The following is a 14,111-nucleotide window of genomic DNA, read 5'->3' on the forward strand; positions in this document are numbered from 1 at the left end:
GCGCTTAAACCCCCTTTTTTCTCATTTGCCACCTCCTCCTCCTCCTTTCATCTCCCCTCTGTCTTCCATTGGGGTCTTTTATGTGCATCTAGGTGGTGTTAGAGCACCATTTAGGCCTCTCCTAATTCAGAAAGCTTACGTTATCTTTGGCACATGCTAATTGAGCCACACAAGGCATTGCTGGGCCGCTGAAACACACCTTTGATGTGCTCTGCATGCTCAAGGGAGCAGTGGACCTCAAACGCAGCACAACAAAGCAACAGAATCAGTTCGTTTCAAAAAAAACAAAACAATGAACAGGCTGGTGAAAACAACAAATCAAATGTAAAGTCTGGAACAGAACAGCCTACAGCAGACTTGCACTGTGTTGTCCCCCACAGGCTGTGTGTCATATCCATGATTTGTCGCCGCACATTCCTGTTGTGTGCCTTTCACAGATTTCAGTCTTATCTTGATTGCTGTGTGACATCAGCACCGGTGCAGGCAGAGGTGGGGCAGACGTCGAGCAGGTCAGACCAGATTGGAGTGAACGTAACTAGCATATGTAGCCACGAAATAATGGCCCGACCCAATACTTAACAACAATGACCCTACTACACAACAAGCCATATATTTCACCCTCAAGGAACGGTGGCTGGGGGGGTATCAATAAAGCAATAGATAGTACATTTCAGTCAGTGAGGTGGAAATGACAAGAGGAAGGAGTGAAAGTTTGAAAAGTCCAATGTTGAGAAGATCAAATGTACTCACCTCCATCAGAGACTGCAGCAGACTGTAAGAAAGCACACAGAGACATGTGTTAGGATCTCCCCCTCATCACAGAGACGACACACACACACGCAAACACTGAGGCTGCTGCACGCGCGCACAATTTGCCAAATGATGTCCCACAAAATCAGGCCTCGTTTTGCAGATCATGACACACTCAGGTAAGCTAAGTTAGTTCTTGTGTGTGTGGGTGGATGGAAACAGCTGTGAACTGGCTGGGCTGGCTCTGCAAGTATACAGTAAGTTTGTCAAGGGGGCGGGGCTTGAGTGTGTGTGTGTGTGTGTGTGTGTGTGTGTGTGTGTGTGTGTGTGTGTGTGTGTGTGTGTGTGTGTGTGGATATACCCACCCCCTCATTTCACAGTGAAGTGTGAGGTCTGCTCACACATGCAGGAACACAATGAATACTCATACAGATACACCACATGCCTTTGTCTGTCCCCCAGTCTGTGTCTCACTCATTCATGTACAAATGTGAATCATATTTAAAATCTCAAAGCTTAAACCATCAAATCCTCACAAACAAATTACGTTTAAACCAAACATTGAATCTTAATACTAAGCACACACAGTAACCCCACTTGTAAACAAACCATTTAAAATGGGTCAAAGTTCCTCCTTAACTATAGTTTTATTTAGTAAATGTGACTGTCGGAAACAAAACTAAGATGCAGACGCACACGCACACACAGGCAATCGTGAATACAATGAAGGAGGGATTTTAAAATCTCAGACATGCTGTGATGAGGTCACAACAAAAACACCAGAACTCAAGAGGGGAGGAGACAAAGACTGAAGACATGCAAAGCAATGTGTAGCTGTGTTGCTGACATTGTGATACTACTTAATAATCCTCTCTGGGAATCAACAAAGTTTTATTACATAATAATTTACCTGAAATCATAGCAAGCTGAGAAAATGATCCCATTTTCTGTTAGTTTTTCATTTGAGAACACATTTTCATTCACTCATTCAACCTTTATTTGTAAGCAAGGAGCCTTTTATAAATGTTTACAGTTAAAAACAAGAGAGGAATCACGAGTGCTGAGTCAGGAGTAATGCAAGAACAAAAGCACTACATCATAGTTGCAGAATCGATCCAAGTTGTATTCCAAACCAACGATGCAACGACACGCTGAATAATAACCACTAACTACTAACATTAATCAAACTCTTGCTTTGAGCTGCTTCAGGGTAAGACCTCTCCTCAACTCTCCTTGCTTCATGTTTTGCTTTTGGTCACAGTCCGAGTCCAAGCAGAAGAGTTTTATTGTGAAGTAGTGGCAAGTGTTTTTTGTAAAAAGATTGTGTTAAATATAGCACAAGAAAGATGGCTCTAATTACAACTCTGCCTAATTAGCTAATTAATTATGCTCGGTTGTTCCAATATTGCATCCGTTTGATTTTATTATGGAAATTCCTATAGCAGAGGTGACAAAAATCCTGTGCCACCTTTTGGGAAGTTTGGGTACTTTCTCCTATAATAATCTATCCGGGAATTACAGGATATACAAATCCAGACTGCCCAAAAGCGATGCGCAGATAAAGTAGATCTACCAATACGGGCTTGTTTGTTCCAGGCCCATCTTGGCCATTTTCCTCAGTTGAGCCGAGCTGTCCGGGCCAGATGGCACAGCCAGAGTAATCGCTGGGATTATTCGTCTCACTTCATCCCTGGAAGACTAGAGGTTGGCACTGCAGCAGGAAAAAAGAGATATGATACGACTACGCTGCAGTAGATCCAGGTCGAACCGCCACAGGACAACAGAAAATGACACACAGGCAGAAAGATCACTGAAAAGTGATGTTATCGTAGCCCTACACGGATTAGATCCACTCATAATTCAGGACGTCCTTGCTCGCGTTGTGATGTTTTGTGCGGGTGTAGTCTTTGCGTGCATATGCATGTGGTCGACATGTGGTGGATATCTTCTGTATGTAGGGTGCATTCTTTGAAAATTGTGTGTGTGTGTGTGTGTGTGTGTGTGTGTGTGTGTGTGTGTGTGTGTGTGTGTGTGTGTGTGTGTGTGTGTGCGCGCGCATGTGCATGTGTGTGTGTTCACCCCCATCCCCGTTGAGCTCGAGTGTGATCACTTCCAGACGTGCTCTCTCACTCTCCCAACCTATTTTCAAATTCCGTCTGTTATGCATTCATCCCGTTCATTCTTATACTTTTCTTCCTCTATCCCCCATCACCGTCTCTCATTTCTTCCTTCTCTTCAGCCCCTCCTTTCACTCTTCCTCAAGTCTCTCCTCCATTTCTCGGTCATTGCAGTGCTTCCCCCTTCCTCTCCTGGAGGAGCCTGGCCATTCCTTACACCCCACAAGGAATGACTGGTGCTTTCCAGACCTTCCCTCCACGCCTCCCCAATCCACCCCCTCTAACACTCCACAGAGATGCACGCAGCTGCAAATATTTAACAGTATTTTCATAAAGCAGAATCAGAGTTTTGAAGTGAATCACTCATATTGCAAAGTGAGCAGACTGGCCACAAAGTTCTTTTTCCATAAAGATTAAGCAGTCATTTTTAAAATGAAACGTAATACTCACACAATCAAAATGTCTCATACGTTTTCACTAAATCCAGATGACATCTGACCATATTATAGTCAGAGCTTTTTGCTTCTGTACTAGTTACACGATTAACCAAACACTGTTCCATTTGTCTAAAACAAAATGCGCATAAAAACTCCTGATGGGGATCATTTTTATATTTTTATCTCTAACTTAAGGTATTTATTTGTGTATTTAGTAGCAAAAATGCTAAACTGACAAATTTCAACTCAGCTGTAATAAAATTAAGAGCAGTAAAAGATTCATATAAATTGAGGCTAAAACAGATTGCAGAATAACACTAAACTAAAGTACCAAATAAAACATTATGAACTAATTAGTGATTAATTAGATGACATCATTTCTTAAACATTAATCAACAAGTGCCGATCCTAACCACAGCTTTAATTAGGCATAGAATCCTTAAAACAATGATCTAATATTATAATTGGTGTCCCTACAGACATAGATAATGAACAGATCTCACTGCTGAAGATTAACATACAACCACATTAACTAAGATAAGAGAGCTGCCTGAACTATCATCAAAACAAACGCTGATAACACTCACAGCTTAACTTAAACTATCTTTGGAGTTGTGAGGGTTCTCACAAAGAGATCTGCTTCATTTCAAAAGTTTCCTTACACCAAAGATGACAAGACGTAACTGAGGTGAAACCGGGTACAGTACATTACTTCTGAGTTTGTTGGTCTCCAGTGGAATTTATGTGGTTTTAATATACGACGTCTGTGTCTACATGTTGTGTTTGTTCCCTAACACATACTCCCGTGGCAAGACGACCATAAAATGTGACCCTCTGGCCACATGGAGTGCCTCTTTATGTTTGGTGTGAGTGTGTGTGTGTGTGTGTGTGTGTGTGTATATATGGAGGGAGTGGTTATAGCTATGGTGTGTGTGCAGGTCCCAAGAGTTTTACTACCTGTGAGAAAGGAGAGGATTACATCATCTGTTATGAAGCCAGGATGCTGGTCTTAAACTAAAGCTAAACATACTGTACCATTTACAGCCATCTATTCTCACTGTTATCATGCTTTGTCCAAAACGTTCCCTCTGTATGTGTGTGTGTGTGTGTGTGTGCGTGTGTGTGCCTGTCTGCATGTCAGGATGGACGATGATTCCGGGAAAAGACACTGTTTTATTGGAGATGACACAGAGCAGTCAGTAACACTAAGGCAGGTGGGTATAAAACGTCTATCTGCAGGAGGAGCTGTCACGGATAACATATGCATACATGCACACGCACACACACACACACACCCACACACACACAAAGACAACACTGTTTGTACCACAGGAACCGATTCCTGGCTTCATCACCAGAGCTGTAACTGCCACCTTTGGTAAGGAATGAGATTCAACTCTGTCTGGGTCAGTGCGTGTGTGTGTGTGTGTGTGTGTGTGTGTGTGTGTGTGTGTGTGTGTGTGTGTGTGTGTGTGTGTGTGTGTGTGTGTGTGTGTGTGTGTGTGTGTGTGTGTGTGTGTGTGTGTGTGTGTGTGTGTGTGTGTGTGTGTGTGTGTGTGTGTTTAACTGGAAGATGACTGAATGGACACAAATATGGAAGAACATGCTCACTGAAGCTTCCTCTGTGCCTGCAAACACTGGCATGACTACACGAAACCACACCTATAACTGAACAACTGACACACTCACACACTCACACTATCCTGAAGAGGTTATTCAGAATTCACAACATAGGTTTCCCAACAGCACAAACACACACACACACACACACAGACTTCCCGCTGAGGAAGCTGTTACGCCAATAGTCTGGATGTGTGCGTGCCTGTGTGTTTACTTTTGAATATGAGGTGAATAGTGGCTGCCATTGAGAGGACCTGAGTCACTCTGCCAGAACTGGCAACGGCAGAACAGCTTAGCTTTAGCTTAGCTTCACTCTGAGAGGAAACAAACCGACCGAGCCCAAGTAATCCAAAAGTGACTCTGCAGGTGTGATCACGAGTAGGAAAAGTGAAAAGCTGGAGAAATCTACAGTATATATATATATATAAATATATATATATAATATATCCCTTAATACCTACACCAAGGAGGTTTCTTTCTTGGTTCGTTTACAGGATTTGGTTTGTTTTACAGAGGTTCTACAGAGATTTTTATTCAAATTGGTGTTGTGGTGGAGTTTTTTTAATATTACTTTTACATTGATTTACTTTCTTGTTACTTGTTTTACTCTCCAGAAGTCTTCATTAACATGGTCCCACAGAATGTAACAGCTGTAGCGTATATGCAGCCTCTAGTATCTATACACTGTACCTCCTCAGGTATCTACAAACATTTAAGAGAATAAAACAAATCAAAGATGAAGATAAATATCTAGCCTGTTTAATCCCATGATGGGCTGATCTGGATTCAGATAAGAATTCAGAAGAGGTGGACAAAAACAAATACTGTACTTGGACAGGGAGCATATTAATGGCCTTGCTGCAGCAAACAGAGCTAAGAACAGATGTTACAGATGTTACTTTTCTCTTTAGGCCTCTTCTCTGCCCTACTTCTCCCAACGCGTCATCTGTGACATCACCTTTCAGGCCGTCTTGACTTCTGGAATACAGCTTGAAATACCTGTGATGGACGTTGGAATCAATACACACAGTCTGCTTATCAAAGAATGGAATGTAAATGGTGTTTGTTCTACAACAATAGAGGCTCACACTGAAGCCGGTGAGTCAGTGGCTGAGCGGGTGATAAATGTCTGTTTTACTTGGCACCCTGCCTTGAAAACACGATGCACAGACGGTGAGGGAATAGACGTAAACACCCTACAAACCGATCTAATGCCTCTGAACATCAACACACACACAGGGCGAGGGGGCGAGGGAGCGAGAGAGAGAGAGAGAGAGAGGGAGAGAGAGAGAGAGAGAGAGCTGACTCAACAAACTGAATCATTTTCACAAGAACAGAGAAAACGATGATAGTTGCATTGTCAAGTCGCTGTTTCTTTTACTCTCTCCAACACACAAACTATATGACTGGTGGAGGTATAATAGAAGAAAAGCCCACGGCTCTTTCTGTCTTTCCCTTCTTTGCCCCTCTCTCTCCCTTTTCATATATAAATCTATCTCCGCTCGGGCCCAAAACACATCTGGCTTTGAGGAGGAAGGGAAACAGCCTGGAGCCATCTCAAATCTTGTTGCTCCTTCGCTCCGTCTCGTTTTACCTTTACATCACCCACCAGCACGCCAAAACCACATTACCCCCGAGACGGAGGCAATTGTTTATTTTGAACGCCGCTTTCCGCTCTTTTTCCTCTCAAACAACCCCCGATTTCATCTTCATTCATCTCCATTTGTCTTTCCATCTACTGAGGGGTTTCTCTCCCACCTCAAGGGCTTTCACGCTCTCATGGTGTGAAGGTAATGGATTCTACTTTTGCCTAGTGTACATTGCCATAGGTAATAAGCCTCTTGCCCACATCTTTCTCACACGTAGAGAGTAGAATTGCTCCATTTTCATCTTTAACTGCATAGAAAAAAAGCAACGAATAACTTAAAATCACAGCAAACCAGGCAAGTACTGCTGGTGTTTACTTTTTCCGCTCATGGCATTCTGGCAGAATACCAACCAAACTTTTAAACTATGCTTTTCAAAATCTGTGCATGCTTGAATGGCCACTGCAGTGAAATAAAATAATATAACGGAATATGATCAAATGGCAATGGGTAAACACAGAAATGAGCAAATAAGAATCACTTTCGCTCAACAAAATTGAAGTACTGCAAGTTGTACACTGTCCAATGTGTACACAGACTCTTGGCAATATGTAAATGTATGTCTGTGTGAATGTGTTTGTGTGTGTGTGTGTGTGTGTGTGAGTTTGAGTACTACTCACTGTATTGAAGTTCCAGACCCGCTTGAAGGAGAGCCTCTTCCTCAGGCTCATCCTGCTCTCCTCTAACAGAGGAGAAAGGCACCCAACTGCTCAATCTACATATCTGGCACAGGCACAAACTGACCTGTCTAGGTTAAATCTACACACACCCACACAAAGATCTCCCGTGATAACACACTATTTCTCCCTAACTACATTCTGTACTGTGCTTGACTTTTTGCCTTTCTCTCTCTCTCGCTCTCACACACACACACACACACACAGACACTCCTCTGAGCTGACAGACTACTGAGTTGGAAGTTCCATTCTCCCGCTAACACACAGACACACACACACAGCTCCGTTTCCATAGTGACACGCCCCCATCGGGGAGCAGTTACCGAAAAGGGGTGGGAACAAAGGTCAATCTGCCAATCACACTGCAGCCCTGCCATTACCTCGCTCTGATCCCCTTCCTGTCAAAATCACAGCTGAGGGGTTTCTAGGCGGGATCAAATCTGACCGTGTTTGACGTGTTCTCATGATTTAAGAAGTGAATAAGTCTGCTTTGCTTCAACTTTTACGGGCAAAGGGAGGGGAAGGGGAAGAGAAAGGAAGGACAGGAAGAGTGTTTAATCTCTAATGACACTGGTGACTTAGTGCGTGTGTCTAGAAGAGATTAATGAAATTTCACCGGGTTTGTTAAAAGGTCAGTCGAAGCAAACAAAAGCACTTCACAGGGCAGATCAGCCCACTGCAACACACACACGCTCTCTCTCCTTCTCTTTCTCACACACATACATAAAAGAAAGACTGTAATTGAATTGGTGCGTATGGAAGTGAGCCCACACCTAATTTCCTGTTTTAGCTACAGAGAAAACTTTCTCTCACACACTTTCTTACACCTCTGCTCTTTCATTTTGATGCCACTGTCTCACGACATTGACCACACACACACACACACACACACACACACACACACACACACACACACACACACACACACACACACACACACACACACACACACACACACACACACACACACACACACACACACACACACACACACACACACACACACACACACACACACACACACACACACACACAAATAGGGTTGTGAAGGTTTGTAGTTATGAACGTCTATAATATCAGTGGATGGGAGATATTTTCCAAACATCAACAAAAACAGTTATTGAAAATGTTCTGTTTGGCTTCTTTTTGTGCTTTTCTTAAGAGCTCTTTGATCTTAGAATGTGGAACCACGTGAAGGACTCCAAAACATGAAAGAGCTTCACTTCACCCTCAGAGAACTTCTGCAAACATTGAGCACTAAGCTTGAGTGTTGCTCAAGGGCCTGCATCCACCAGAGCCCTCTCAAAAGGATGACTATTTTAGGGTTTTGACCATAACAAAAGCTGTGTGATATTGTTGTTAGGAGTTCATCTTAACCTTTTCCAGTATCATAGCAACATCAGGTCAGGAAACAAGCAAACACATACACACACACGCACACCAATGCTGTCAGAGCATTAATTGTGAGTACTTGTAGTCCCAAAGTGGCTCCCTGCTGAACATCCTGGATCTAAAATGATTTAAGTTTGCCTCAAAACCATGGATTTAAAACTTAACATTTAAAACTTGCTTGGTTAGAGGAGAGGAGAGGAGATATTTCTCATGTCTCATCCCTTTTTGTACAATTCCTGCGGTCTAGACACGCAGCTCAGGTTTCTCTGTGTGTGTGTGTGTGTGTGTGTGTGTGTGTGTGTGTGTGTGTGTGTGTGTGTGTGTGTGTGTGTGTGTGTGTGTGTGTGTGTTGTGTGTGTGTGTGTGTTTCATTTTCTTGGACAGTTTTAAACATAGGAGGGAAATATCTTCCTCTGCAGATATCTAATAACAGTACAACTATACACACACACACTCTCTCTCTCTCTGACATAACAGCAGGCTATTCGGATAAAGAAATTAGGTCAGGTTTGAGATATTTAGGCTGAAAGTTCAAAGGTTGAGAGTGTAAGGTAACTCTGTTTTAGGCCTTTAGGGTGATGGCTCGTCCTGTCTTTAATATGATTACCTGACATATTCTATAATTCTGTGGTTTTGGGATGATGATTTTTCTCTCTCTCTCTACTTCTCTGCCTGTTGCTTTAAACACTTGCACATCACATTTCCTGATTGCCACACCGATTTTGTATTCGACAAATCCTACTAAATGAGAATCAATCTGAAATGGCTCACCACCAGTGAATGATTACACCAACCACTGACACATCTGAAGAGCGAGAATCAATATTTTGAATGATTGGCTACAGCAGTAATCATGCAAAGATAGACAAGAGGGATTAACAGGTGGCTTCCTTTAATGGTTAATCCATTAACCAGTAATAAAACAAAGGAATCCGTGTTTTTACTGATGCAGAGAATTTATCATCAACGCTTCGATTCAACTAAACTCAACAGTGCCCTCTGCTGGTATTGTAGAGGCAAAACAGGGCATGGTTCACACTGTTTTGAGCTGGTGAGATGGGAAATCCATACGTGTCCCCAGATCAAAATGCAGCTGTGGGGCATTAATTATGAGTCGTCTAATCGATCGAACCTTGTTAATGATCAATTACAGATACGAAAACACTCATTACATGTGCTCATTTAATGAGTGTGGTGTCCCACTGAGAAGCGATAGGAGTGCGGTCAATAATCAACAAACGAGGCCTGTCCCTTAAAGTTGCCAATCAATACACTGAAACAACAAACGATGCAGGGATCATTTTCCATCTGCATTAAAGCTCAAGCAGGAATCTGTGTGCTGTGTGCCGTCTGCATTAAAGTGCCGTTAATTGGTATTCACACTCATATTCACACTCACATGACTCACACGTGCAGCTGCATTCGTAATTGGGATTTGAGGTTATGTAATAAGGAAAGAAACAGGACTGTGAAATCCCGATGACCGTGACACGTCTGATAACCGTAACGAACAGGAGATTTTCCGAACGACGCGGCGATCTGAAAGGGAAAACTGCCACTTTCGGATTTGAGCTACGTGGCGTGACTGCTGCCCTCCTGAGGTGTCTCGTGAAAGGAACAATGTTGATCCTGTCTCGTCATCTGATTCTGCATCTCTAAAATGCTGTGCTACCAGGGGATATCACGAGGGCACACACACGTACGCACACACACACACACACACGGGAGAGGGAGAGAATACATGCATATATAAAGGGAGATGAAGAAATGTTAGCCGATTCCTACTTGTAGGCTGGTCCTTCCTCCATTTGTTGGGAAGTAAATGTGTGTGTGTGTCTGTGTGTGCACGTCCATGTCAATAGTGTGCGTTCTTTTCTCACTGCTGTGTTTAGTGAAAAGATGTGCCGTGCTGTTTTCCACCAGAGTGTCAAAGCTTGAGATGCGCACGCACGCACGCGCACACACACACACACACACACACACACACACACACACACACACACACACACACACACACACACACACACACACACACACACACACACACACACACACACACACACACACACACACAATTATGCAGCCTGGTAATATACGCTGTAATAACGCTAAACATATTTTACAATGTTACAACTTCTGACAGCATAAACCCATCAGTTCGCCTAAAGAATTCATGCTATTGTTGTAAACTTTTTGCTGCAGTGGATCGATGTGATTGGCTGAACCACAACACAGCCAAAGCAATCAACAGGTTTCCCAAAGCTGAGGGGAGGCTGCTGATTGGCCCACTCATGTCACATGATCTGAAATCACATATAGGCCTTGCAACTAAAGTTTCACCGCATTAAAATCCTCCTAACCAAACTAAACACAGACCGGTCGACCTGGTTTCATGATCGCAGCATCAAGAGGAACTTTGTAAATGTGACTTGGGTTGATTTTACTTCACAATTCAAATTGTACAAACAAAAATAGAAAAAGCTTCACTGTTTGCGCCAAAGCTGATCATTTTGCAATTTCTTCAAACAAACATATTGATATGAAATAGCCGACCCCCGCTGACACCCTGAAAGGTATAATGTGACAGGAGCAACAGAGTCATCATTAGTGGGAGCTGGTTGCATCACCGACAAGGCGAAGACACACCAAACACACACACACACACACTCTTTAACAAACACACAAAGCACGACCTTGTTACTCACTTGTTCGGTAGCTGTCTCAGAGTTTAAAGTTTGCTGCTCCATGTAGAAAAAGAAAAGAAATCCTCAGCACTGCATGTGAGAGCTCTCGTCAGCAAACATTGTCATCAGCTGCCGCACGTCTGTGTGTATGTGTGTGTGTGAATGGGTGTGTATTTGTGCATGTGTGTCTTCACAGAGACGAAGCGTCAAAGCTTGATGTCTTTGAAAGGTCCAAACCGCTGCAGAATGTCGCTGTCGTTAGATTCCACTCGCCTCTCTCGTGCCCCCCTCCTCCTCTCCGCTCTCTATCTTCTCCCTTTCCCTGCCTCTCCGCTCTCCCCCCTCCTCTTCCTCTGCTTTTCCACCCACCCTCAGATAATTTCTATTCCACCCACACTGCCGTGGTCTGAGAAACGCACACACAGGCGCGCTCAGAAAAATGCGGAGGCACGGCTAGAGAGGGAGACCCCAGCCATAAAGGAACACACACCCACACATAAAATCAATGTTGAGTGAATGTCTTGCCCTCAGTTCCCTTCTGTCATCTACTTAGTATGCCCCTCGCATGTGTTTGGAGGACGGAGAGTAAACTGACATTCTGCATGGGTGGAGAAAAGAGGAAAACACAGAAAGAAATGGACGCGCTGAGGGATGGCCCTGTTGATCACCAAACTACCCAGGAGGACTGGGAGGTGACGGAGAAGAGACGGAGAAAGCGAAGCACAAAGGCAGAGTGAGAGAGCGCAGAGACAGAGTGAGACAGAAAAGAAAAGAGTCTGAGAATGAGAACTGGAGCAATATCTGTAGTGACGATAACGCAGAGTACAGCCGCGGAGCGAAGAAGCAGCTGCATTCCTCAACATGCCTTAACACACTTGACCTACTCCCCCCTCTCCACCACAACCAAGCCCAAACAGCCCAGTCCTCTACTTGGCCCAAGGGTGAGGGCGGCGGGTGAAGCACCACCTCACTCACACACTGAGAGCTGGTAAATAAGCCAATGTGATCTCTTGTTTGTCTGTCTATATAAACTAACGTGCGGCAACATCGCAGTGCAATAGGTCAGACATGGGTGAAGGAGGAGTTGATTGGAGCTTGAGGTAGATTCAGTACAGAATCTGGACTTCTGGATCCTTTTTTTTTTTCCACTTTCTTCAACATTGTGATGAAGGGAATGTGCCTGCAGGAGCAAAGCGCCCCTCCTGTAACAAACCTCCTGCCCCTTCATATTTCACCCCAGCTCTTCCAAATACCTCTACTTTCACTCGGCAACATGGATTTATACTTGGAGTTACGGGCTAATGTAAGATGGGTGTGTGTACATACATTTTGAGTGTTCCAAGATGACCAGAAATAAAAGGAATAATTTATTGAGGGTTGACAGAGGATGTGATTTATAAAGAGCCAGGAGCCTTTCATTATCTGCTGATTACTGAGTGTTATTTATGGAGGTTGTTGGTCACTTTTGCACACATCATTTGTGGTGAGCTTGGCTTTGGTTCGCCTCACAATGTCAACATTTTTTACCACCAATAAATCAAGCTTCTGGGGCCAAAGTGCCTTCACTGTATTCATGATTTCATCATCCCAGTGTGCATTTCTGAGTGAGAGAGAGAGAGAGAGAGAGAGAGAGAGAGAGTGAGAGTGAGAGTGAGAGTGAGAGTGAGAGAGAGAGAGAGAGAGAGCTCCTCTCCTCTTACCCATAATTATGTTGCAGGTCGTAGAGGTAACTGAGGCAATCAAACCAGCAATCAGTGTGTCGTGTGCATTGTCTGGTACTCGGATTTGTTCACTCAAACTCATTCAAATTATTTTTGCCTGCACTCATTTGTGAATCACACGTTTCTAAATACTTGACAGGGATGGGATAGGTAGCACATGCAATCACTTTGCTGTTTAGTGTTACACCCTTACAAGCCTACTTGATCATTGTGTGGGTGTGTGTGTGTCTCTCTCTCTCAGACAGCAGATGTGTAAGGCATTGATTTCCTCCGCCATACATAAGTACTGTCATAGGACATTGCATGTATTGTATATTTGTGTATACTCGTGTGTGTGTGTGTGTGTGTGTGTGTGTGTGTGTGTGTGTGTGTGTGTGTGTGTGTGTGTGTGTGTGTGTGTGTCATGATTAAGGTCAACTGTCACAAGACACAAGCACGCCTTAAGTGGAAGTAGTAACTAGACACATATTGTAGTGTGTATGAGAAGAAATATGAAGTTAAAATGAACGCTTTGACTGAAACAAGTGTGTAACTATAATAACTATGTGTGTATACGCTTGTGTATTACTGACTTTTCTGTGTGTGTGTGTGTGTGTGTGTGTGTGTGTGTGTGTGTGTGTGTGTGTGTGTGTGTGTGTGTGTGTGTGTGTGTGTGTGCGTGCGTGCGTGTGCGTGTGTGTGTGAAAGAGTATCTGTCCTGGCGTGTCTGTGTCTACATGTGCTTTTGTGTGTTGAGGCCTCACTAACGAGCGGAATGTCAGCTTGTTGATCATCAGAGCTCATTAGAAGTTCAGGCTAACACACTTCAAACACCCCCCCCCCCACACACACACACACACACACACACCAATCCCTCTCTCTCGTCCCCCAACTCTCCCAACACAAAGCCGTCTCTGTTTGTGAACATTACTGCATGTGCGGCAAGAGAAAAAGGCCTAACGACCGGAAGAAAAAGGTAGAATAGAGGGAATAGAGTGGATGGAGGGAATAGAGGGGATGGTCTCGCAGTATGACACAGAAACATCTACACCCTGAATGAGACACAAACACTACTAAAGTACCCTTCA

General features: G+C 43.7%; 1 protein-coding gene across 4 annotated transcripts in view; it reads right to left on the bottom strand.

The window, feature by feature from the left end:
- Positions 1-14,111, bottom strand: part of rgs12b (regulator of G protein signaling 12b) — a 37,908-nt gene that overhangs the window by 12,218 nt on the left and 11,579 nt on the right. For all 4 annotated transcript variants that reach the window (XM_076145395.1, XM_076145393.1, XM_076145392.1 and 1 more), the window contains exon 6: positions 751-772. In XM_076145395.1, coding sequence (XP_076001510.1) covers positions 751-772 — 22 coding nt within the window. The remainder of the gene's footprint in view (positions 1-750; positions 773-14,111) is intronic.

This window comes from Genypterus blacodes, unplaced genomic scaffold (genome assembly GCF_046128005.1).
Source record: "Genypterus blacodes isolate CSIRO-AG114 ecotype Tasmania unplaced genomic scaffold, CSIRO-AGI_Gbla_v1 ptg000030l_1, whole genome shotgun sequence".
NCBI lineage: Eukaryota > Metazoa > Chordata > Actinopteri > Ophidiiformes > Ophidiidae > Genypterus > Genypterus blacodes.